The sequence below is a fragment of the Melopsittacus undulatus genome, chromosome 9 (assembly GCF_012275295.1).
Source record: "Melopsittacus undulatus isolate bMelUnd1 chromosome 9, bMelUnd1.mat.Z, whole genome shotgun sequence".
Lineage (NCBI taxonomy): Eukaryota > Metazoa > Chordata > Aves > Psittaciformes > Psittaculidae > Melopsittacus > Melopsittacus undulatus.
In genome coordinates this window covers 18,959,154-18,984,829 of record NC_047535.1, presented here as the reverse complement: position 1 = coordinate 18,984,829, position 25,676 = coordinate 18,959,154, and the positions used below count along the sequence as shown (strand labels likewise).

Sequence of the window (25,676 nt, the reverse complement as noted above, 5' to 3'; positions counted from 1 at the left end):
TTTATATGTTTAGGTCAGATGACATTATTCCAGTACCACCTCTTACTGGCCACTTTATAGAAATTAAGAAAATACTTCATAGTTATGTAATAACCTATTAGGGATATTCCCAACACTCAGTGAAGGCTGATTTACGCTTAGAGGCTTAAGAACTGTTGAAAGGGTTCTCATCGTGCATGAGTATCTAACTCCTTTTAAAATCCTGCTATTGGGTAGATGAACTCAATGACACCTTGTTGAATCAGGGTTAAACTACTTCCTTCCATCTTTTAAAATATATTTCTTTGCAGTCTAACTGACCTTTATATTCCTATGTCCTGAAATAATCTATAGAGAACTCAAATGTTTGATTCAACTGGCGCACCTCTGACCCTTCGATTAAGGGATAAGCAGGTTCCCAAACTACATTGTAAAGCCACAGGTACTGTTCCAGGATAATCAGGGATGGCTTGGCATGTCTGATTCTTCTATGGTTAAAAAAAATCCCAAGCAAACTCTATAACACAATCTCCAGAATTCTGCAGGTTTGTTTTTCAAATCCTTAACAAAACTGAAAGCCAAAATCCTTGTATTTTTTCTTTGAAATTGGAATTAAAAAAGTTAGTACAAAACAGTATTCCTGGGTCATATTGATAACAATTTTGAAAATATTTTAATATTTACAACAGGTTAAGAATTTGTCCCACTTCAATAAAAGTCACATTTTTGTATTCTTATTAATTATGTAAGAACATAAACCACTCATTTAGAACTAAATATTAAAGCCAGTATTGAAAGCAAGTTGAATTAACAGTCTCACTATGCAGTCTCACTTCTATGTGTAGCTTAGCAGTAGCAATTGAAAAATGCCAATACTTCAAGAATCATTTGTCTGTTTGGCCAAACTGAACAAAAACCTGCTTTTGATTTTGGCTGCAGTAATTATTTTCTCTCCTCATTCTTGTAACTGTGGACATAGTAGGAGCAGTAAGTACTAATAAAGGTCTATGTTTACTATATATTCAAAATTCTGTGAAATTAAAAAAAAATTCAAGTTCAATGAGCAAATTTTGGCCATCTGTTACTAAAGTAATAAACATTGAGCAGTAAAACAGAACTTACTCAGATACTTGTTCAGCAGTTGGGATATCTACAGAAACTGAAAATAAAAACAAAAGATTTTATTAAAAATATTAAAAATGTGGAACTTTTAAATCCAAGTGCACAGAAATAACAATAATGCAACTGAAAAAAAGGATGTCAGTAAGACCAAAACATCCACATGGAGGTATCTGTATATGTATACTATATGAAAAAAGACGCTATATGTACTCACCTTTCTCTATAACAACTTGACAAGTATGAGTGTGGCTTTCACTCAGATGTGTGGCCATGCTATCTAAGCCAGAAACATCAGTCAGGAAATCACAGTTAAGACACACTACAGTCACACCTCTAGAGAACAGAAAGTGAAAAGGAAGTATAAATACAATAAAGCTGTGGAAACAGTTTTCTTAACTTACAGCAACTGGACAGACTATAAGAAAAACAAAATAAAATTTCCTCTACCTTTAGATGAGATTACAAACAAAAACATGTTCTTACTTTTCATACTGCAGCTAGCACCTGGTAATTCCTATGAATGACCAGGACATCTCCACACTGGACATAGCACAGTGAACACTTTAGACAAATTTATCTGAAGCAAGAGTTTCTTCAGTTTGGTGGGTATTGTTTATTCATTCTTTTGTTTCCCTTGCCTCCTCCCCATTGTGCATATTAGGAATAACCAGAACATACAGAAACAAATATTTTTTAAAACTGCTCAGAAGTTACTAAATGTGGACAAATAACAAATAGCTGTCACTGAAAGAATACTGCTATTGGAAGAGCTTAAGTTTTTATTTCCTTGCTCTTCCTAAACTGTGGAAGCCCAGAAGTTCAATAGGCTCTAATCTCATTTAACAAATCAGTTCACTATCAGAAAGTAAACCCACAATGATATGTAACAAAAAAAAAGCCGAATTACCGTAGCTCTTCAGAATGCTTCTTATAGATCCAAAATCTTTTACTTGGACGAGCACTGTGAAAACTGAATATATGAAAACATTAACACTTAAGACTGGTTCTCTTGAGTACATTATTCCCTACACTGTACATTAGTTATGACAAGGCATGAAAACAGAAAGATTGACTACTAACCTGCATTATCCTAAAACATTAAATTGCTGAAAACTTACAGAATTGTGAGTATCGGTTCTAGTTTAGAATGTTGGCTCTCTTTTACAAATAACAGGAACAAGGCTTAACTTTGTCAGCACAGCCCTGCAAGAACATAGTTACATTGCTTCCATCAGCAGTTTAGCTCTTGAAGTACCATGGCTATAGCTATACACTGCTCCACAATAGCAAAGCTTTGCTGAATTCATGCTTCCTAAAGAAATGGCTTAAAATGAGACAAATAAAATTTTTAGAAAACCTCTAAGTTCTCTTATACAGGTTAACTATGTGCCAACACTGTACTCCCATATGAAACAAAAAAGCAAGCAGCTGAATACAGGGGCTGCTACTGCAAAAACACCCTTCCTCCTCACCATCCCTTGCTCCTTACACTCACCAAAAAAGATTATGATAGATGCTGCAGGGGGTCAAACAGAGGGAGCATTAGTTTGTCAAGGAGACAAAGACAAAAGACTGCCTATTTTATTGCACGGTTGAATTTCACTAAATTTCACAAGACTTGGACAACAGTAGGAACAGTTTACCTTAAATTTCTCCCCCCTTTTCTGGAGTAAACCTCTTGCACAACCAGAATTAAACACATTAATTTTAACTGTTTTTTTTAAGCATGCAACCAATGGTTTATATCCATAAAATTATACTTTGGTCTAGAACTTACGTAAGCATTCAAATTATTTCGAAAAGGTCAACATATCAAGCATTCAAAAACTTGTAAAGTCTTGGCTCATAAATTCAAGAATTCTAGCATTCAAAAATACCAAGGCATTTTATACATACATATATCTTATATATTCTATATTTTTATACAATATATTTGGCTTGTTTAGGGCACAAGGTAAACAAGTATGTTTTCAAAGTTTTGTTTTACTGTCACTGCTGTGTGTTAATTATTGAATAGTATAATTCTATTGCTCTGAAAACAAACACATTTATTTTCTTAAGAGGCTTTTTAGAGCTGTCATCACTAAAACCCCACAATGCCTTACAATCAGTGACAAAACTTCTGCAAAATGAGATGTTACTTTAACAGTTGACCAGACGTAGTCTAAGAAAAGGTATCCACTTTAGCATGTTATTTGAGATACCCTTTACATGGTAGTCTGTGCACAGATTTCATTAGCAGTATTTGTGGCTGTATGCATTCAACACTTGTACAATCAGGTAAGGCATTCCATCAGAATCCCAAGGAACTTGCAACAATTTGTCACTACTTGCTAAGTCTGGCTGAAATCACTGTGGAATATCTCACAGAAACTGAAGCAAAGACAGAACACTTCCTGAACCACTGGAATCTTAAGGCAAAACAAGAACATTGTGTTTAGGCCTTCATTATAAAGCAAAATTCCAACTTTACACATTTCCCTGCCAGTCCTATGATCCAGTTGAAAATTCAACTGACAGAAATACTTAAGAAACCTTATATGAATTTATGAAGTATTTGACAACCCAATCAAATTTTTGAAGAGTTCTTACCTCATCATGTGATTCACATAGGCTTTGCTACAGCTAGTGTTGTATCTGCATAAGCTACAGTGGACATAAGCAGGAAAATGGCTTGCAAAATCTTTTACTTCTGAGTAACATTCAATGCATTTGTGAACTCCTGAAAGATACCTAATAGTAATATGAAAAAGTTAACTATTAAAATCAACATTTTAAGACGACTATTCCAAACTTACTGCTTTAAGTTAGTAGCAAGCTTGCCTACTTCCTACTTGAGGAACTTAAAAATGCAGTACTTAAACGTTACCATAGCACACATAACAAAAAATTTTGTTTCCCTTCTTCCTCAAGTTATGCTGTCATTCTTCTTAATAAAAAATGTGAAAGTTAATAAAAGCATCTGTTACTGGCAACTCCTGGCCAAGAAGATACTGCAGTAGATGAGAACCTCCAGCTTCAGCAGCTGCTCTTGTCTCTCTTGAGAAGGATTTCAAAGAAATGCTTCATCCTCTACAATGCACAGAAAAAACTGTTGGTTTTCCTGTCACCCCTTGATATTCCCCACTTTGCTCTGAAATATCTACAAGGCAAGAATGTAATCCTGCTCTTCCCCAATTCCAGATGTCTCGGAGAGCTATGCACTGGGAGCATCAGCACCTTACTGGAAGACAGATATCTACAATCTTTGACAGAGAAAACCGTTAACTCAGCCAATGAGGTTATATTCTAGTCTATAAAACACCCATTAAATTATTAACACAAGGATAGCAAACCCCAGTAAATTGTAAATATAAAGACAGCATTCCCAATAGCATTAAAGTATCTCCTAGGACAGACAAGACTTGACCTTTCAAATAACATGTTCAAATAAATCCTTCAAAAAAATTGAAGGAGGGGAATACTTTTCCCTGCATCAGAAAACTTGCAAAGAACACCCAGGCAGGCAGATGTATTCCCGTCCTCAGGTCACTTTTAAACATAAATCTGACTCATGAGTCTCAACACTCTGTGGCTCTTTGCAGAAAAAAAAATATCTAAATTTAGGACAGGAAAGTTTCCAGAACATATGTCTTTGCAGCATAAAGTAGTCTATCACCAACAAAATTGGTGAATGAAGATTCAGAATTATAATAACAGTACCAGTAGCTTTTTCTACAAAACTAATCTTCTCTACTGCAGTATAAGTTATCAACCAGAAGTTATTAGAAGACACATTGAAGTGATGGATTATTTATATTCAAAGTATAAGGATATTTTTAATGCCAATATATTACCTTAGATTATGCAATGCTGTATTTGTAACTTCTTTTTTTTTTCTGCTGTTGGTCCATGCATTTTGCTTCTTTGATGTAGCTGGTTTTGATTTTGCTTTTGACCTATTTGTATTAGATTTGTTATGATTTTTAGTGGTATTTTTAGCTTTAGGTGATAACTGAAATGTGGAAGAACTTGTACTAACAGAAGACGTAGCTGATGATCCTGATAGAAGAGATCCAAGAGATGCTCGAATAGTCACCTACAAGTATGAAATTAAAACATTTTCTATTTAGATTTAATCTAAGTTCCCATTTCTATTTGTTTCAATGTTTAAGCCACTTCAGGCAAAAATCAGAGCGTTCAGAAACACTCCACAGTGAAGACTGTTTTGAAAATAATGAAATGCAGTTGACTAGAGTAAAGCTAGCCTCAATAGCCTATTGGACGCTTTAAAAGCTCTTGTTTTGATGGAGATAGCCATGACAACATATACTTCTCTCTTTTCAGACCTGCAACTGGCTACATCCTGCTTTGTTACGACAAACAAAAAAATAACGTAGCTGTGGAAAAGAAATGGGTATCAGCCCAATTAGCCCTACTAAGAAGAGTATCAAACAGTTCTGTCAGCGCCTGTAATTAGAATGATTTGGGTTGGCAACGACCTTGAGATCATCTAGTTCCAACTCCTCTGCCATGGGCAGAGATACCTCCCACCAGACCAGGTTTCTCAAAGCCCTGTACACCCTGGCCTTGAACACTTCCAGAGATGGGGCAGCCACCACCTCCTCGGACAGCCTGTGCCAGCGCCTCACCACTCTCACAATAAATAATTTCTTCCATATATCTAATCTAAATCTCCCCTGTTTAAGTTTGAGCTATTACCCCATGCCTTGTCATTACAGTCCCTGATGAAGAGTCCCTCTGTAGGCCCCCTTAAGATAGTAGAAAGCTGCTATGAGGTTTCTTCACAGCTTCTCTTCTCCAGGCTGAACAGCCTGGACTTTCTTAGACTGTCTTTGTGTGAGAGGTGCTCCAACCCCCTTATCATCCTTGTGGCCCTCCACTGGACTTGCTCCAACAGTTCCATGTTCTTCATGTTTTGGGGACACCAGAACTGTATGCAGCACTTTGACCTACTTTGATAAAAGCCCTGTGTCTTGCTGCCTCATCATTAGCCTATTTACTTCCTTCAGATATTTTTGTTCCTCATCCTGGAGCCCCAAGAGCTAATTCTTGCCCATACTAATAGTTTAGAAGGTCCTCATCTCTAAACCTGGTTCCAGGTGTCTACTAACACTAAAATTTTATAAATAATCTTAGCTTTTCTTAGATCATGAAGACCCTGAAATCTTTAAAAGCCTGAGATATTGTCAATGCTTTACATTAGGCCAAGCAACACAACTGCCATCAACTTCAGTAATCTTCCCGATTCTACAGGAAACAAACCATGAAGAGCTGGTAAGACTAGAATATCATTTTCTTCTTCCACTCAAATGAATGGACATATATCCTCACATTTCTATAAAAAACTGTAGGAAAAAAGTCCTGAAACCCACAGGAAAATCCTAGTCTATGTGGTTCCTTCTTGAGAAATGGAAGAAGGATTTAAAGATCGCCTAAGCATTGTGAGGGGACCCAAACTTACTTCATGAAACACTTAGAAAATCATGGTGTGTTTTTCTTACCCTTCAAATGCTAGAGCTAGAAAAGACCTGGTGAACTCATTTTAAGCAATATCGTTTATAGAGAAGTAGGTGCAGCACTCTGTATGATTTTTTGCCACTATCTTCCACAGGTTGAAATATATTCTACAAGAAATGCTGCAGAGCCCTCAGATCACACCCAGACTACCTACTTTGCTCCTAGCACAAGAAAGGCTAAGTGGGAGGGCGGCAAATGAACCAACAGCTCAAGAAAGTAGCACTGACTGGACTATTATCCATGTACAGACAACTGGGACAGAAAGCAACACCACAGACCATCAGGAGGAAGCTGCAAACTGTACCTGGCAATTCTTGCAACAGGAGTGTTTCTTAGTTTTAGATTTGGAGGTGGCAAAAAAAGGGAAAAAAATAAATCTTTGGTTTAGAAAAGAAAGAGAAAACCTCCTCTTTTTACTCCATGACTTTCTCCACCAAAATGTGGTTTGGTTTCCGTTTGTTTTACCTTTGTTCCAGGAGGCAATCCTTCTAACTGTTTGGGTTTCCTAAATGTTCGGTGATGCTGAGTCTTGTGATCCATTTTTTCTTTGCATGTCAAAAACTGCAGTCTGCACTTAGTGCAACGGTATATTCCTTTTTTCTTTTATAAACAGAAGACATAAACAAAGCATGAATGTCCTAATAAATAAACAAACTCCAACCCTATCTGGTCTCAAGTAACTGACATCCAGTTTCTAAAACATCAATCAGAAAAACTGATACTGCACAAAGCCAAAATACTGTATAGGAAAGAAGAAAACATATTTTTTCTCCTTTCTAGAATTACTTGAATTATATTAATAGTATTGATTTTATTAATATTACTTAAATGGTATTCAATAATAGTAATTTAAATATGTGAAAATATGAGGCAGTATCATTACTAAGATGACAAGGAATCAGGTTATCAGTTACAAGACGACACAGGACTTCATTATCTATTTGTCTACTTGAACTAGTGAAAGGTTTGCTGTTAACATCAAGAAAAGCAGAACAGATCACTACAACTTCTTGAAGAAACCAAACAGCAGAAATACTTTCAGAATATTCAGTTTTCTTCTTAACAAGCTGCTGTTATACACAAACATAAGCAAGTCTAACAATTCTCTTACAGACTTTCTATTAACTATTCTTATCCAGTAACAACTACACAAATCAGTTACGCCTTTGTCTTCCCCCAGAGACAGATTCATTATGTATATTTAGCATTTTTCTACCATCAAGGATTGAAAATATCTTCTTACCTGATGCTTCATGTAGTGATGCATATATGGTGCTCCAATTTTAATTACTTTGAGGCAAAAAGGACACAGCAAATGTTTTGTATTTTCATGAACTGTTCTAAAGTGTGTTTCTACATCTGAAAAAGCTGAGGATCTGTAGTTGCAAACCTAAAATGAAAAAGTTGACTTTCTTGTTAAAAATTTATTAATAGTAAAGATGGGGGGGGGGGTGTAATCTAAAAACAAAACAGTCACTCAAGATACCTGGCAAACATACGGCATTTCACCTGGCTTATGATTGTCCTTCATATGTTGCAGAAGAACTTGCTCTGTTTCAAAGGATAATTCACAGATTTTACAAATTGCTAGAAAAGTGAAAGAAAAACAAAGTAAAAATTAATTTGGTGTCATAAGGAAATAAATGTTAATACTATGTATATGTCAACTGTAAGTATCTATAAAGGTAAAGCAATCTAACAATTATTCTAGAATTCAGAAGAAATTCCTTGTATAACTTCAAAAAGCCAGGAGTCCAAGAACCTTAAACAACGTGAATTCTTGCAGTCAAGATTTCAATTAAAAAAAAAAACCAACAAAAAAAACTTTTTAAGAATTTTTTCCACACACACTGCTCTTACATACATTGAACGAGCACTTAGCTCCTATATTAAATCAAGACTATTACTCTTAAAATACAATAGCTTTACTCTGAAGTTACAAATCAGAAAATACCTAAAACTTTTAGACCACAAAAAGATTCAATGTGACACAATACAACTTACTAGATGATTCGTAAGGGGTGTGTGTACTTTCAATGTGGCACTGCAGCTGGAACGGTGTGGGAAACTGACGGTAACAGTGCTGGCAGGTAGTGTGGCTTTCCCAGCTTTCACTGCTTTGTTTCTCTAGTTCCAAGTGATGTTTCATGTGGTTCATAAACCTTTAAATGATGGTGAAAACAGGTGCAAAACCTATATTTTAATATTCATTGTATCACATGCAAGAGGTACTGGATTCTTCTAAAGTTCACTCTGGAAGGATTTCTCAATTTCAAAAAAATCTAAGGAATAAGTGTTCATAAAGTAATAAAGAGGCAACCAAGTTAAGCAAGCTGACTGACAGAAATCACCATTCAAAGCTTAAAAAGAAGTCGTGACTATTACAAGAAACATGCAATGTATCTAAAATGTGTTCCAAGATTAAGCAATCTATTGCTTTTTTCACAGTTGCAAATTGTCTTGAAATAAAGGGAAATTAGCAAAGGCAGAAACAAAATGTGTCAGCTGTTCACACTTCACCATCACCAGTGTCTCAAAGTCACATTCTGAAATAAGTATAACTTTAGCTCTGCTTAAAACTATTAAAGTAGCAAGAACATATCTGTAATTGGAACATTACAGCTTTATCTGAAACTACCTCCATTCAAAACTGGCAGCCTTTCAGGAGCTTTCTTTGTATAAAGCACTCAGGACTGAATTGAATTACAAAGGACTGTTATCGAAGAATGACACTGTACAGCTGACATTCAAAAAACTATGAGAAACTTGATGGTATGCTACTACTTCAGTTACCACGTTTTCCTCATTAGTACGTCCACCTATCTGTAGCAGGACCCTATTCTGACTGAGAAGCTTAGGCACTGGCAGGTCGCACTTCCTGGTGGAGCAGCAGGACAGATTAGTTGCACAATGCACTACTATTAAACTTCAAAAACTGTTCTATTTTCAGTGTGCTTGATTTCAGTACAACCAGCGGAACTAGTAAATGTCAGTCACACTCACATAAGAAATGTAATTCTCTAAGTGGTGACCTTGGAATTGGGGGGCGGGGAGGGACAGCAAGGAGAATAGTCTCTTGAGCTCAAGCTTCTAGTATCAGTTGCTTAAAACAGAAAGAAGGAAAAAAAAAGTGGAAGAAAGAAACTGATACTAGTACTGCATATTACCTTAATGGAACATTATTCACATAGATTTAACATGATCTGTATGTGCAACCATAGATCTTTTACAGAAAGTACGGGATTAACTGATAAATCATTTTTATGCTTTTCTGAATTAAGGTTCATAAAACTCCCATTAGAAGACATACTACATATTTATTTTGTGCACTAGAAATGTTTAAAGGTGTAAAATACACCTTGAAATAGAAAATCTGAAGTTAGAGAACTACAGAAAACAGCAACAAAGTTACAGCAAAAATTAATATGGCTGCAGTCAGCTCTACAGAAATTCAGAGAAACAAATTAAGTGCTCATTTTTAATGATTTGCTGTAGATCACACACGCACTACAGCACCAGCAGTGTACAATATAAAGCTGAATAGAAAATAATGCCTGAAAAGTATTTTTAAAATGAACCCAGTATCTTTAAATCAAGGATTCTGGGAACTACTTTTCATGATACTGCAAGAAAGGCCTACTCGAGAAGTACTGTCCATACAAAAACAGACGAAAACCTCTTAGCCCATATCAAATATTGTTTATTGGACTTAAAAAGATAAATTTCAAGGGAAGAAATGCCATAATTATCAAGAACTATAAAAATCGTAAGAGTAAACTCTTAAAGTCTAGCAACATACAACAATTTCAATCTGCTTAAGACAATTTACCAATACTTTTACTTAGGATTTATAAATCCTTAACAATTAATAGCAAATTTAATGTTTCTAATTACATGAAACTTTTGTTTTTTCAATAATATAGGTCTAATGTTAGCAAAAACCTGTTCATTTTAAATTGCTGACTATGCCCTTTGAAGGAATAGTCCATTTTTCAGTTTTACATTCTGCTACTTCAGCTTCCCTTGAAGAATGCATGTATAAAAGTTCAATGACCTTAAATTTCACAGGAACAATGACACGAACATGTCTACCCATTAAAACAGCTTACTGAACTTTTTTTTTGCAGCATTTGGAAGTAAAATTATTCCATCAAAATAACAGCTGTTACATAAGTAAACCACCGACGATTAGTCATTGTGCAGTACTAAAGGGAATTAATACTTGCATCTACTGATACCACCATCAATCCAGATGTCAAATTGTAAAATACTCTGTGTTGTCCTCTCTAACCCCAAAGTCCTACAACTGCTCTCTTTAAAACTCTACTGTTTATGTTAAACACCATAAAGTTTTTTAATTCTAATCTGGAAAAAGTTTGTTATGGCCATACATGCATAGTGAAGATTAACTCAGTTTCTGTCCAGCTACTCACTATTACCAGTTTTCAGTAAGAAAAAAAAAAATCTGTTCCAGAGAGACAATGCACGAGACAATGCACAAGACTATGGGCTGTAAGTGATTAACAAACAATTAAGTGAGTTCAAATACCTTATGTTATTTTTAAGAACTTTCAGACAACTGAAGCACTTAAATGTCGTATGAGTCTTCTGCTCCTGTTGTACCTGCTGGGTGTCACCTTCATGTTTCCCATAATAAAAGTCATTAACTAACATAATCAATTTTCCTTTCTCAGATTCAGCAATCTTGCCTGTTGCGCTCGAACATTCTGTTTTGGCCACTCCCAGGAAAAAGTTATTTACCATATCTGGACAACAATACTGGATGGAAGTGGGGAGAAGAAGAAACAGAAACAAAGGTATCAATCTTTCTTACCAAACTGCATCAATCACAGTAACATTTTAAAAACTGGAGCCACTCATTAACTTCAGTTAGATACAAAGCTCAATTCTCTGACACACTGACTTTATTCATATTCAAATACAAATTTTGAACAGTAACGGTATCAAAATAAAATGCTAGGTTTACACTGTTACCTTTGTCTCAGTAGCAATTTAACAGAGATGTGGGTCAACTGGCTGCCTATTATCATAGGCACTTACTCTCATCAAATTCACAGGAAGCTGGCCAGTGGTTCAAAAAGTCACAGCTGTGGCAGACAGAAATCATACACAGACAGCAAATATGCCACAATTCATTGGAAAAATAAGGCAAAAAGTAGTAGGATTTATAGCCATCCTACTCCTTTCTTCCTCTCCATGACTGCAGGACTTGGAGCATTTAGGCTCTGGCTGATCCTAACCAGAAGCCAGTCTAACTTCATACAAAAACACGGCACTCTTCCATAAGCAAACAAAGCCCACATTAAGTTTGCTATAATGTTTAAGAACCCAAAGTATTTTACCTTCATGTGATTTTTTAGAGGATCCATAAGATTGAAGTGAATATTGCACTTCGGACAAGCTCGTGGAAAAGGTCCTCCATTTTTAATGGTGCTTGCTACAGCATCAGTACCTGTAAAATTTAAAATATGTTAATATTCAGAATTCACAAACAATATTATTCTAGCAAAATATGCAATTTCATATGAAAACTATTACAATTGATTTAGCTGAGGTAACCATAAGCAAGGTTTTACAACCATCTTTTAACTACCCTTTATTTTTTCCAAACTCACTTTGTTCTGTTTGATACAAGCCTATAAACAACTTTTACAAAATCTTAACAGCAACCAAGTAAAAAATAGGAGGCTGAAGGTAGCACGATAGAGACAAAGCACTAATTTTCTATGCACAACCCACTCCCCAGATAGCATGGATTTTTGATGTTTTAAAGAACTCTGATTCTCAAATGAGCATGTAAAACTTGGTTTATGCCATGACCTGATCATCATCACAATAGGGTTCAGATAACGGGCTTTGGAAAGGAATTTCACCATCTGGTTCTCAGTGAGGCTTTTTCTCTCTGGACAGATGTTTGAACCCAGGCCTATTCAGATGCAGCATTCCTACTGAGTAAAGGAGAACCTGGAGAATAAATCCTCTATGTAATTACTCCCGGTAATGAACAGAAATAGTATTTTTCTTGTCAACATAAAATGATTAATACCTTTTGAGCAAAACCAAAAAAGCCTTCATTAGCTTAAACCTCAATGAATAAACCCATGCTTCCAGTTTTCTTCAAACTGCCAAAACACATCAGAGCAGGTGCTACTTTTCCAGATGAAGTTCTCTTGCATTCTCAAGTCATATAGCTGGATGACTCCATGCTGAGTATGTAGTTTAGAAGAAGTCAAGCACAGAAAGAGTTTCAAGTAACATCTCAACTGTAGAGTCAATTGTACCCTGCTAGGGCTATGAAAAAATGTAATTAAAAATAACCACATAAATTCATCCACCTCATAACAAGGGAATAAGTAAATACGCATAAGTTAAGAGATGACCATACATTACATTTTTCACAAAAGTAGTCTTGCATAGTCCATGACATAGACATGGATCAAACAGTATTCTTCCTTGAAGTTAACAGTATTGCCAAGAGTCATAATTAAGCACAAAGTCCATCACATGAATGGTTGATCATGCAAGAGATGTACTGGAAAGCAGTGCTGCAAACTGTTGCTATCACTGTTGGTTTAACATTTGGATGCATCACAGCTAAGTGGAGGCAAGCTGAAGAAAGCAGCTTCTGCAGCAAGATTGTGTTCTGTAGTACTTCAGTGTTGCATTCTGTGACAGGCTGGAATTGCTATGCTAGCACGGAATGGCTTAGAGACTTAACTTTGTCACAGCATTTAGGAAGATCTTCTAGTTCCCTTTTTGTATATTTCAAACTGCAGCAGATTATCTGTTTTACCCAACACAGAGTGGAAGAAAATTTTTTTCTGCTATATTCCATGTTGTAGTCACTTTCTTCTGATGGCTGGGGAAGGGTCTGATAATAAGCCAGCTGCAAACAGGCAAACCCCAAAAATGTTAAGTTATTCCCAACAACAGAATCACAGGTAGTGCCTCATTTTAACAATATGGGATAGAATATGCAGCTGGAAACCTCTCAAAGTCAAGAATAAATCTTTGTCTAGTACAACCAGCTGGAAAGCACCTTTTAGCTCTGGAGGAAAATGCACCTAATTATTAATATGCTGAAACAGCTAGACTACCTCTCTTCTTGTAGAGAAGAAAAGGTCTTTCAAAGAACATCCTCTCTTTGAAACTTAAATGTCTCCTCCCTTCCCACTACTTTAAACTGTATCAAAAACACAGCTGCAAAAGAAGAGGAGGAACTGCAAAATGCAATAATTAGTCAAAGTACAGACTTACAGGAGTAATTAAGGTTGAACCTGTGGAGGTGTTTTTGTCCAGCCTCTCAAAGTCCAACTTCCTTTGGGATGCTCAGAGCCACATCCACTAAGCTCCCGAGTATCTCCTAAAATGGAGATTCTACAATCTGAGCCCTTGCTGCCTTGCTTGGCATTGCTACAATGATTTTTTTTTCCTTTTATCTAATCAGAATTGGTTGATAAATTCAGCAGTCACAGAATTATTTCAATCTTGATCTTCTGGTTGGCTGTATTTTAAATTTCAACTCTCTATTCAGTTATTTGATGCAGAAAATCTTGTTTAAGGATATGATATTGGGGACATTTATTCTGATCATCCGCCTTCACAGCTGCTGGACAAATAAGTCATTGCTTTACAGAATACAAACAACTGAAACAACAAAGGTCTAAAATCTGAACAGATAATAACCTAGGGTGTATTAACTTGTAAAGGTATGTAAACCTTTGCATAGAAAGGTTTTTCTTATTTTAAGGCACAAGAACAAGAGTTACTCATTTACATTGCCTTACTAGCATTAATAATACCAATCAACTTAAACGTTATAAGAGTGCAACCTTTTTCCAAGCAACAAATGCATGGACTGACAAGCTAGACCATTTGATTATTCTACCTTTTAAAGATACATTTTGTGATGGTGTTACTGCTGTAGAGTTAACTGCAGGTGAAATAGCTGAATTCCTTCCAGCACCAACCTCATTAGGCTTGGCCTTTTTTGGAAATACTCCATTGCCTCCAGAAGTAGCAAGACACTTAAATATAAAACACTCTCATTCAGCACTAGTGGTTTAAATTAAAGAACCTCAGGTTTTTTTCCATAGTATATTACAAACACAGCAGTGATGTCTACACTTTAAAAGATAGGCAAGTGCACATAAAGCAGTTAAGATCTCCCTAAATAATAAACCATACAGAAGAAAATTATATCCAACTCAGAGTAAACATTCAAAAGCCAGTGGAGAAGGAAAGGGTAAATGCAAAGAGATACAGACCCATCCCTGAAAGACAGTAAATCATGTTATGCCCACCTGAATTCATTTGGCCTACTTTTCACATCTTGACACACACTACTCTGAGACAAGACAAGTTCACAGTAATAAAATTAAGCTACACAGCTGGTTTCTGCAATGCCCACTGTTTGGAACAACCTCTGTCCTTCTAATGAGGAACATCTATCCTCTCTCCTGGTTCTGTGTTAATGCTGGTTTAGTTTGTTACGTAACTCTGTAAAACATTTGAGACTTAAGGTTGTATGCAGAATGAAAAGTGTCATAACTCCTGATGACCAATCAGAGCACACCTATTTGCTCCTTTCTGCAAGAAGAGTAGTTTGTAGTATTCTTTCTAAATAAAAGAAAACCTCTAAATAATAACTCTGAAATCATAGGTTCAGTGCCTGATTAACATGCCCATCAAAACTTGTCTCCATCTTGTCCTGAAACTCATGTCTGTCACTGCAAGACTGCCCTTGATGATGTAATATCAATAGCGATCAGTCCTCAAGTAGGCCTAAAAAAGCTGAGCTATACACCAAGAAGTCTGAAGTGGCCTTGTACATCTGTCAGGCCTTGTACATCTGTCAGAATCACAAACTGCAAATAGCCTTAAGACTATCATAAGCAGCGGCAAGGACCAGACTTCAGTTCAGACACAATGATTTGAACTAAGAACATTCTTGAATGTTGCCCTCGCAACAGTCTAGCTGCTCCAACAATTTCACTGGGTGTAATAAGAAAATGAGTTAGAAAGTAATCTTCAACAAGCAAAGGTAACTTGTGTCACACAGTTATTCAACCTTTTGAGAAGAAACACCACCATTCCCACCCCCAAGATGTGTTTACTCAGTGGTAACTACCTACCTATCTACACCTAACAAACAATCTGGATAGTCTCCCATTCAACCCACAGAGCCAAAGAGTTCCAGCAGGCAATGCTGATATTTGAGCATTTTGGAGAGATTTTACTACACTGTACCCCTCACACAGGAAACATAATTCACTTGTTATATATGAATTTAATCATCCTAATGTTTTCCATTGTAATACACCTTTCCTTCTTTCTAACATACACTAACACATTAAGCTCAAATGTCTCACTGTAGGCATTGTTGGCTAAGGTAATGAACACATTCACAAAATAAACAGGACATTCATTAGATACTACTTGTTCCTAGGGTTTTTTAATTTACTTACACTTGCACCACTAGGTATATGAGCCGGTTACAGTGACATATTTGTCTTGATCAACAAAGGCTTCTATAGAGCTGTATGACTTGAGCATTCTTCTGTATCAGAGACTATTCTAGCATCAGGCCATTAGGCACTGCTGCTATGTATTTAATTAAGTGTAGTTGTGTAATGACAGCCAGGGATAACATAGGAGGCCTGGTAGGTTTTACAAAAGTAAAAAAGTATTGTTTTTACTGTAGAAAACCTGACTTGGAAGAAAAGACTATTTTTAAACGGCAACAAATTTGGTAATAATTTCAATTAAAGCCTGAAGGCTATTTCATGTATTTATAAAGGTGAACATTCTTAACTCAGCTTATACAACTCTGATCTAATAAATTCTCCCTTTCAGAATATACATAGGTTTGTATATGAATTATTGATTGTTCATTGGAAAAAAAAAATTAAGCCTATTCTGAAAAATAAACCAATTCCAAATATTTAATATCTAGTCAGTATAAATCAAACTGATTCCTCTTTTTTTTCAAAGTGCTTCTCTCAGCTAGGGTGTATACACAGCTGCTGTGAGGATCACCCGTGTTTCAGATTAGTTTGTCCAATCCTCTACCCAGCATTCCACACAGCTGCAACTGTCAGGGACTTCAGGTACTCAAGACAGCTAAGAAAAGAAGCAGCCAAACAATTCTTGTTTAATTTTCAGGCTGCTCAGGAGTCTATTACCTTCACTTCATGCTATTAGTGAGTACTTCTGACAATGTTTTGTATGTATTAGAAAACAGTTGGCTATTCTCAGACACACACAGTATTATTGTGTACAATATCGAAAATTATTGCAGAGAGTAAACTATACTGGATGTTGTATCAGCAAGCCAAAAGGTTTCTCAACACACATTACAACATTATTGTAAAATCCTTAACACTATTGGGTGCATCTGTACTGGCTGGGCCTGATTTTATGAACAATGGCAAAAGACATAGAAGTGGCAACCTACAATAAAAGCATCAAGTATACTGTGCTAACAGATCAAATTAACAGACTAGGGATATGAAAACCAAATTGTTTTAGGCTTCTGGTGCACAATCCCTCACCAACATCTACCATTAATGTAATGCTATGAATACATGTGTACAGCCCAGTCAACTCATACAAGAGAACAGTTCTTCTATACATTATGACATTTTCTGGTTCCTCCAAGTGGGTAAAGTTAGCGGAAGAATGACCTCAAAACATTCTCAGAAAACAAGCTACAGTTTTATGTACATCCCCAGGTGCCATCCAACCTGCAGATGAGTTACCAATGCTGTTTAAGTTAACACCACCACCTATTTAGCAAATAAAATTACTAGTTCCTGTATATTAGCAGCTTGTCCTTTCCCTGCTTAGACCTCAGAAATTAGTATTTATGCTATCTTAAGCCACAAAAAAAAAAGATCTTTAATGATCCATGTACAGAAGTTCAATTGTCCTCCATACACCAGGTCAGTTTCTGAAAGGATTCTGCTTTTAAATACCATATTCCAGAATGTCTTTGGTCCACAGTACTCCACGTCAACTAAAAGGAAGCATAGTGCTAGCAGGCGGGTAGGCACCGGGACATCTGATCAACATGGGGACATACAATCAACATGACCACAGACATCTTAAGGGATCTCACCATACAGGCCAAACCACAAAATACACAGACACTCCTTGTTGTAAAGTGAAATGTCTCCTAAGTTTGCCTTCTGTGACAAAGATATTTGTGTTTCAACCCACAACTTTAGACCTTTGAATTTCTAAAACCTATTGCCATCTTACAGAAATAGACTAAATATGGTATATTTAACAAGTTTTGAATTATAATCCTGGATGCTTTTAAGTATTTAATTTTTCCTTGAAAAGAGACTAACACAAATAAACTTTAAATATGCAAGCCGGTTTCCTAAACAAAAAATCAACATAGAATTAACAAAAAACTTTATTCTTTAGAGAATAATGGATGGAATACTGAACATTCACAAGAAATAAGATCTTTGCTTACTTAACAAAAAGTTACAAAACCCAGTAAGACAAGAATGAGATCACAGCATACTGGACACATACAAGGAAATACACTACCAGACCTTCTTTGATAAGTATCTAAGAGATGCAGAATCATCACATCAAGAAGAATAAACTAGTAACCACTCTGTTCTACATAACTTGTTAGTATGACCAGTTAGGTCATTCACGGTACATAACCTGTTACCTCATGGAACAATCAGAAACAACTGTCATCTGTAACTTACAGACTGAATGACAGGACTCTGGTCCATTATTACAAAAGTACAATCCTTCACAAAAGAGAAGGGAAGTCCCAAAGTCCCAAGCTATTGAGTACACTGCATGCTTCATATCTGCTTCACCTGCTGTGACATAAAAAAGGGTGCTTTTTGGTTTGTTTTCAAGTAGGATAAACAGTCTCTGCTGAAACACAATTTAGCTATTGGGAAAAAACCCCAAAAATACAACAACCTAAAACCAACCCAAACCCAAATATTATCAAACTATGTACTCTCCCTTCCCCACCTTTTCAGGCAGGGTTCTTTTGATCTCATCTACTCCAGCTTCTACACACAGCAGTCAAGACACCAAAACCATCATCCATCATTGAAGGGAATCCACTCAGCAGACGCAAAGTTCTTTTCATGCTGTTGACAGCCCCTCTTGTGCTAAAAATCATTCTTATTCATGCTAGTCAAAGAGTGCCGGATATACTGAAAATGATCCTTTATCAGTCTGAAAAAAAATACAGTAGATCTAGCAATATTTTTTTTCTATCTAAATGAACATTAAAAGACATCAGTTGATATTACAGTCTAATGCACTAAAAAGCAAAGTCTGACAACACAAGGGTCCAAAGTTTATTTTGTTTAATATTACACAGTCTTAAACACAGGTGGAAGAATAAAGTAATTATACTATGCTCTAGAATCCTATTTAAAGTTGTAACCCAAACATCTGCACTCCAGTTAAATGACATCAGGCTGTTTCTTTTTTGTGACAACTACTACAGTCATACCCACCTGTTACATTCACTGCTGGCCCAGTCTGGTACTGTGGGACTCCTGAGTTCTCTCTCACACCAAATAGTATACCAGATGTATTATCTGGTGCAGCTGGTGGAGAATCCATAATATAATCCTAATAAGATATTTTCAAGAGGGAAAAGAAATTTTAGGTTTAACATTTTTTACTTGCAGGCTTCAAAAGGTTTACTTTAAAAACATATGACTGCTTAAAACTGTTCCTATGTACTCAGCTGTAAATCAAGTTAATTACAATCTCCCCAAAATAGTTTCTTTTGACATTTTAATAAGTTTTCAACTCTCATCAGTGCTTGTTAATTTATTCATAGCTGTGTATCAGAATAGTAAAAGCAACCATAAGATCTGGGAAAGTCCATCTTATGAAGTATTACTAAATCTGTTTGAATTGCTAACCATAACTGCTTTTCTTGGAAAGTCTGATGATACTTCAAATTACACTAATTTTTCAAAAAGACTCTTAATACTTTCTTCCTTCAACCAAAACTCAGGAATTTGTGTGTTACTCTTGTGTAACTGCCAGATGCAATTTAAAAGATCAGAAAACACAATTCAACAGTAGTATAAACTTGCAGCAAGCAGAAGCTTCTCAAAGCAAGATGATATTAAATAAGTCAAATTCTACTGAGTGGTCAAGCTTTAACTGTAAGTATAAGTATCTATAGGATGTTGACCGGGAATGGCAATCATACACAATATTATTAAAGGTTTTTTTTCTTTTATGCAATTTCATAAGGACTTCTGTAAATAATATAATCAAAACCTCTTTTGAAAGCACACAGCTAATGTAAAAGTTGGTTCATGTTACTTAGTGCCTTCTTATATTAAGTTCTGTGCACCTCCAAGTACAGGTATTCTCTTACCATTCAGTTTAAAAGGTTTGCCCTTTAATACCACATAAACAGTCCACATTTCTTGGCTCCAACACTAGAAACTGTTAAAATTAAAAACCTTCACTGCTCATCGAATAGGTAATATTGTGAGGGAAAAGCAACATGAAATTTTGCTCTCTTTGCACATTCAAGGTTTGGGGCAAGGTAGGAGAAATACTCTTACCAAAGTTCATCAGTACTGTTCACATCTCAGTAAGCCATATATCCTAACAAAATCAACCTGACACATGAAATATTTTCAGCAATAGTAATAAGGAACTATAAAAACCTTATAATAGAGTTAGGATTAATTTCAATGTTAAGGTATGAATGGCAAAATACTGACAACTGTGATCTTCCTACTCTGAAATAATTTAGTTGCTTACATTTCATCAAGCTGTACTGTGAAACAAAAAATTTGACAGAAATAGCTCCATTTTCCTTGAAAAACAAAATAATCACCCAAGACACATACACAGACTTTGTGATTACTGTATCCATGAGACAAAGGCCAAAACATTTCCTGCTGTAAAGATCAATCTCAAAAATTGCTTCCTATTCACAATTGTGCTACTTATTTGAAAACATCTGTGTGGTGGAAGTTGTCACAATGTAGGTGCACAAGCAAACATACATGTGTGATAGGCTATTTCAGGACACCCAAGTATGAGAAAGTATTTGAACAAAAAGACGCCTCTTGACATCCTGCCTTTCTGTTGTACATCTCTTGAATGAAGAACCTGAAGAACCTTAATGATAATGAAGATCCATTCTCTCTTTTGAGGAGTTACCTCATCCAATCTAACCAAACTAAATAGAGTAGTTGTGCAAATAGTTATTAAATTTTTCTGCTCTAATCTGTTAGAAGTAACACTTACTTGAGTTGCAGTCACAACAGCAGGTGTTATTGTAGCCACAATGGTTTCATACAAACTAGTGAAACTAGTTACAAACCAAGCAGCTTCAGCTAAACCCTACTTCAAGGACAACCAATGCTCCTGGCTGCTAGAGGCAGCCTCTTAGCGTGGAGGACTATGCACTCCACCTACATTTAAAATATGACCAACACAATAGGCACATGCAATATCTGCTTCACTCACTACTCTGTTTTTGATTTATTTTCATGTGCTGCTAACATTTTAACTTTCTTCAAAATAACAGCCTGGGTATTTTGAAAGCATGTGTATATCACCCTACAATATACTCAAAATACCTGGCAAGGAAAAAAGTAAAAGCAGACAACATGGAAATTCAAAGTCCTATAACTTTCAAAATGTCCTTGGCTGTTTATAATTATTCTTTTCAGGCAATCTGGCTCTACCATTTTACTTACAATGCCCCCCCCCCCAATATCTTCCATGCTTTAGAAAGCAAAAACATTTTAAAGAAAAACATTTACCACATCAATGAAAAATACAAAATCCAACTAACATACAGGTGTTCTCTAATGCAGAAAAGCAAAACCCAACATTATTACAAATTAATATCCTAAGGCTCAAGTGAAGAAAACTAATCCACCACTCTTAGTTTTCCCAGTGACTAGTGAAAATACCGAGTTCATGCTGTGCATCATCGATGTCCTAACTGTGGAAACCAACACAGTAACTGATAAATCCACACAGAGAAATTACCATGTGGTGTGTGATCTTTGGTCTCCCAAAATTATCTAGGAGCAACTGGAACCCGAATCACGCTTAGACTGACAAAAGTTCTTATTAAGCAGGGGAAAGATACAAAGTTGGCTGGGGCTTATTGGGAGAGCATTGTGATTGCTGAAACAGAAAATCTTCACCCCTAAGAACAACTTTTTCTTAAAGACGATCATATACAACATACACATATGTTGTATATGTGCCATCATATACAACAGCACTAGCTTTGACTGAATTAGAATTGCTGCGAACAGTACAACTGAAGCCAAATTAAACTCTGAATTTCTGGAACTGCATTAACATAGTGCAGTAACAAGAACACAAAACCTAGTCTTTCACAGTAAGTAAGCGAACCAATCCTGTGACTGGAAATGGATATTTTCAATGATAAAACTGGAATAGCAAACATTAACAAATGATATATTATGGATCTGCATGTTATGAAATTGAGGAAATGTGTTCCAAGTCAGTTTGCAATCAAAAGCAATCAGTTTCAACAGACAACACTGTCATATCCTGAGATTAAGAAATACTGCAGCATATTAGGAATGCAAAGGCACCCTAAAAGATATTCAGCTAAAAACGGGTGCTGCCACAGTGTCTAGTCATACCTCACGGCCACAATATTTTACTTTCTCTGCTAAGTTTCAACATCTGGAAGCTAAAGATACAAATGCCAATCATTGCCCAGAAAATATTATTTGAAACCCTTGCCCCTCTGGAAGAATCAAGTCAGGAAGAAATGGAAAACATGTGAACAAAAACATTAGAAAATGCCTAAGGCGAATGAAGAATTCAAACCAAGGACAAGAATAAAAACACAGGTAGTATATATATGACACTAAGAACAGCAGTAGAGCAGTTGATGTCATCTACGTGGACTTGTGCAAAGCATTTGACACCATCCTGCATCAGGATGCATGTCCTGGAGAGACAGCAATATGATAAGTGGACCACTCAGTGGATAAAGAACTGGCTGGATGGCCGCACGCAAAGACTTGTGGTCAATGACTCAATGTCCATCTGGAGACCAGTAACAAATGGTGTCCCTCAGGTACTGGTGTTGGGACCAGTCTTGTTTAACATCTTTGAAGGTAACATGGACAATGGGATTGAGTGCTCCCTCAGCAAGTTTGCTGATGATACCAAGCTGTGTGGTTCGCTTGATACACTGGAGAGAAGGAATGTCAGCCAGAGGGAACTTGACACACTTGTGAGGTGGGCTGATGCCAACCTTATGAAGTTTAACCATGACAAGTGCAAGGTCCTACACCTGGGTCAGAGCAATCCCAGGCACAGCTACAGGTTGGCCAGAGAAGAGATTCAGAGCAGCCCTGTGGAGGACTTGAGAGTGTTGGTTGATGAGAAAATGAACAAGAGCTGGCAGTGTGCGCTCACAGCCCAGAAAGCCAACCATATCCTGGGCTGCATCAAAAGAAGCATGATTAGCAGGTCGAAGGAGGTGATCCTGCCCCTCTGCTCTGCTCTTGTGAGACCTCACTTGAAGTACCGTGCACAGTTCTGGTGTCATTAACATAAAAAGGACATGGAACTGTTGGAACAAGTCCAGAGGAGGGCCACGAGGATGATCAGGGGACTGGAGCACCTCCCATATGAAGACAGGCTGAGAAAGTTGGGGCTGTTCAGCCTGGAGAAGAGAAGGCTGTGTGGAGACCTCATATCAGCCTTCCAGTATCTGAGGGGGGCCTACAGCAATGCTGGAGGACAATTCATTAGGGACCATAGTGAAAGGATAAGGGATAAACAGGTTAAAACTTAGAGGAAGATTAGTTTGGATACAAGGAAGAAGTCCTTTACTGTTAGGGTGGCGAAGCACTGGAATGGGTTGCCCAGGGAGGTAGTGAATGCACCATCCCTGGTGGTATTCAAGGCCAGGTTGGACAGAGCCTTGGATGACATGGTTCAACGTGAGGTGTCACTGTCAATGCAGGGGGGTTGGAACTAGATTATCTTAAGGTCCTTTCCAACCCTAATTACTCTATGATTCTAACAGCAAATGGCAATGTGGCACAAATTATATTAAAAAAAATAAAAAATAAAACACAGAATCTTGCCCAAGAAGCTGAATTATAGTACCTCCATAAAAAAAACAAAACAAAACAACACAAAAAACCCCAACCAAAACCAAACAAACAAAATATTCTTTTCCATGCCATGTACCTTGAAAATCCTGTTTCTTCAAATAGGTATTTCTCTACTCTGCCAAGAAAGAAATTGCAGATTTGGGCAAAGTAAGACTATAAAACTTACGTCTCATCAGTGACATTCCTGTTGAAAGTAAACTACATGAATGAGAAAATTCTTACAAGTGCTGTGTGCATAGTGTCTTTAAAGCAAATCACTGTCTTGATGAGTTATGTCCAGCTTACATATACCTTTCGGAGAAGTTCAGCTTTCCTAGGTCTGTTTATGCTAAGGTTCTCTAATAACAACAACATAGAAGCCATCACCAGGTTTATCTATTAGAACAAAAACATAAGCATGGATGTGTGAGGGAAGTGAAGGGACAGATTTTCCCTTGCAGTAAAGATTCTCTAAGACATCCTAACACTCCTTTGAAGGATTTTATAAAGCATACTATATCCTAAGTAAAAGTTTTAAAAATGAAATTCACAGACTTGAAACACGTACACCTCATGTGAAGTAGCAGTCCTTTCTATATCAATCTGTCCTGCTGTAAAAGACAGATTTAAGAGAACTTCAGAGGCAACCTAAACATCCTACTGATATCTGGACTTTTGTCTGTATCACTTTTATGCATTCTTATACACAGCCAGCGACTGATTTAGCTAACCCGCCTCACTAGACATGTCCACAATTTCTCTCTGCAAACTATCAATCAGCTGCAGAAGACTCAAAATTGGAAACCATGAGCTCTTTCCTAATGAACTGCCCAGAGATTCAGCTACCCAGTTGATGGGCAATGATTACTTTGCATTGTTTTTCTTAAAATACAGACACCCACAAGCAATGATTTAGCCACAAGTCTTGAGAAGAACCTCTAATTCTCATGCCTTAATGGCCTTATGAACTATGCTCAGAGTGATTACCCTCTTCAACAAATGCAGAATACGTTAAACCACATGATTTTTATTTATACCAAAAAGACTAACAGCTGATATCTGCATGGATGGTAGACATGGAACCTAGTGTCAGGCTGCATTTAAACCTGACAGAAGTAGTTAATATTATAGGCACATTGTCTGAACAGTTTAATCTTAAATTGTTTTCAATAATGGTATCAGTTTATCTCATCCAAGTATGAAATATTTAATTTTCATTCTTTCTCTGCCACAAATGTCCAACAGCCAAGGCAATAAAACAAGCATTTAACTTGACTCCCTAAAGTTATCATTCTGAGGTTCTGTGGAAGTCCAGGAAGATCTATGATACACAAACTATGAGCATCATTCCCTTGGGCTTTTCAAACAGAACAATTATGTTGCCAAATTGTTTCACCTACTGACCCTGCAACTTTTCATTACTTATGCCCTCCTTACCATACTACTGTTTCACCACAAGAGCTAAGTGAACCCCAAAGCAAAAACACTTAAGGAGCTACCACTTTAGTATTCTCTTAAGAAGTAAAAATCAGGTAGGAAAAGCACAATGTTACTTTAAACACCAAATGCAAGCTATTTAAAAAGGAAATAAACTTATCAATACAGAGGATCTGTCTCTGAACAAAAAAAAAATCTGCAAAATTTAGAGAATGTGAATTTCTATTCTTTCTCCACACAACATAACCTAAACAGTACTTATTTCTCTTAGCCTCAGATTTTCGTTTCATGACATTCCACTGTTACTAAAGCTACTATCTTTGCATCTTGCAAATCAGTATACTTAAATATATATTTTAATTCACCAGTGCAAGGTTATGGTCCTAGAACCTTTACAGTTTACATAATGCTAGTCTATAATCGTAGTCCAGGTCTTCAAATTACCAGACTGGCTCAGCA

General features: G+C 36.5%; 1 protein-coding gene across 5 annotated transcripts in view; it reads right to left on the bottom strand.

Annotated features, from left to right (window-relative positions):
* ZNF280D (zinc finger protein 280D) overlaps window positions 1-25,676 on the bottom strand; it is a 51,874-nt gene that overhangs the window by 13,720 nt on the left and 12,478 nt on the right. For all 5 annotated transcript variants that reach the window (XR_004550022.1, XR_004550023.1, XM_034066276.1 and 2 more), the window contains 12 exons: window positions 19,152-19,269; window positions 11,985-12,094; window positions 11,171-11,400; window positions 8,626-8,783; window positions 8,108-8,208; window positions 7,865-8,011; window positions 7,087-7,221; window positions 4,938-5,179; window positions 3,694-3,834; window positions 2,009-2,071; window positions 1,316-1,434; window positions 1,102-1,138 (listed from right to left, as the gene is read on the bottom strand). Coding sequence is in view for 3 of the 5 variants with exons in the window: in XM_034066276.1 (XP_033922167.1) it covers window positions 1,102-1,138; window positions 1,316-1,434; window positions 2,009-2,071; window positions 3,694-3,834; window positions 4,938-5,179; window positions 7,087-7,221; window positions 7,865-8,011; window positions 8,108-8,208; window positions 8,626-8,783; window positions 11,171-11,400; window positions 11,985-12,094; window positions 19,152-19,269 (1,601 nt within the window). In the remaining 2 variants the exon portion in view is untranslated. The remainder of the gene's footprint in view (window positions 1-1,101; window positions 1,139-1,315; window positions 1,435-2,008; window positions 2,072-3,693; window positions 3,835-4,937; window positions 5,180-7,086; window positions 7,222-7,864; window positions 8,012-8,107; window positions 8,209-8,625; window positions 8,784-11,170; window positions 11,401-11,984; window positions 12,095-19,151; window positions 19,270-25,676) is intronic.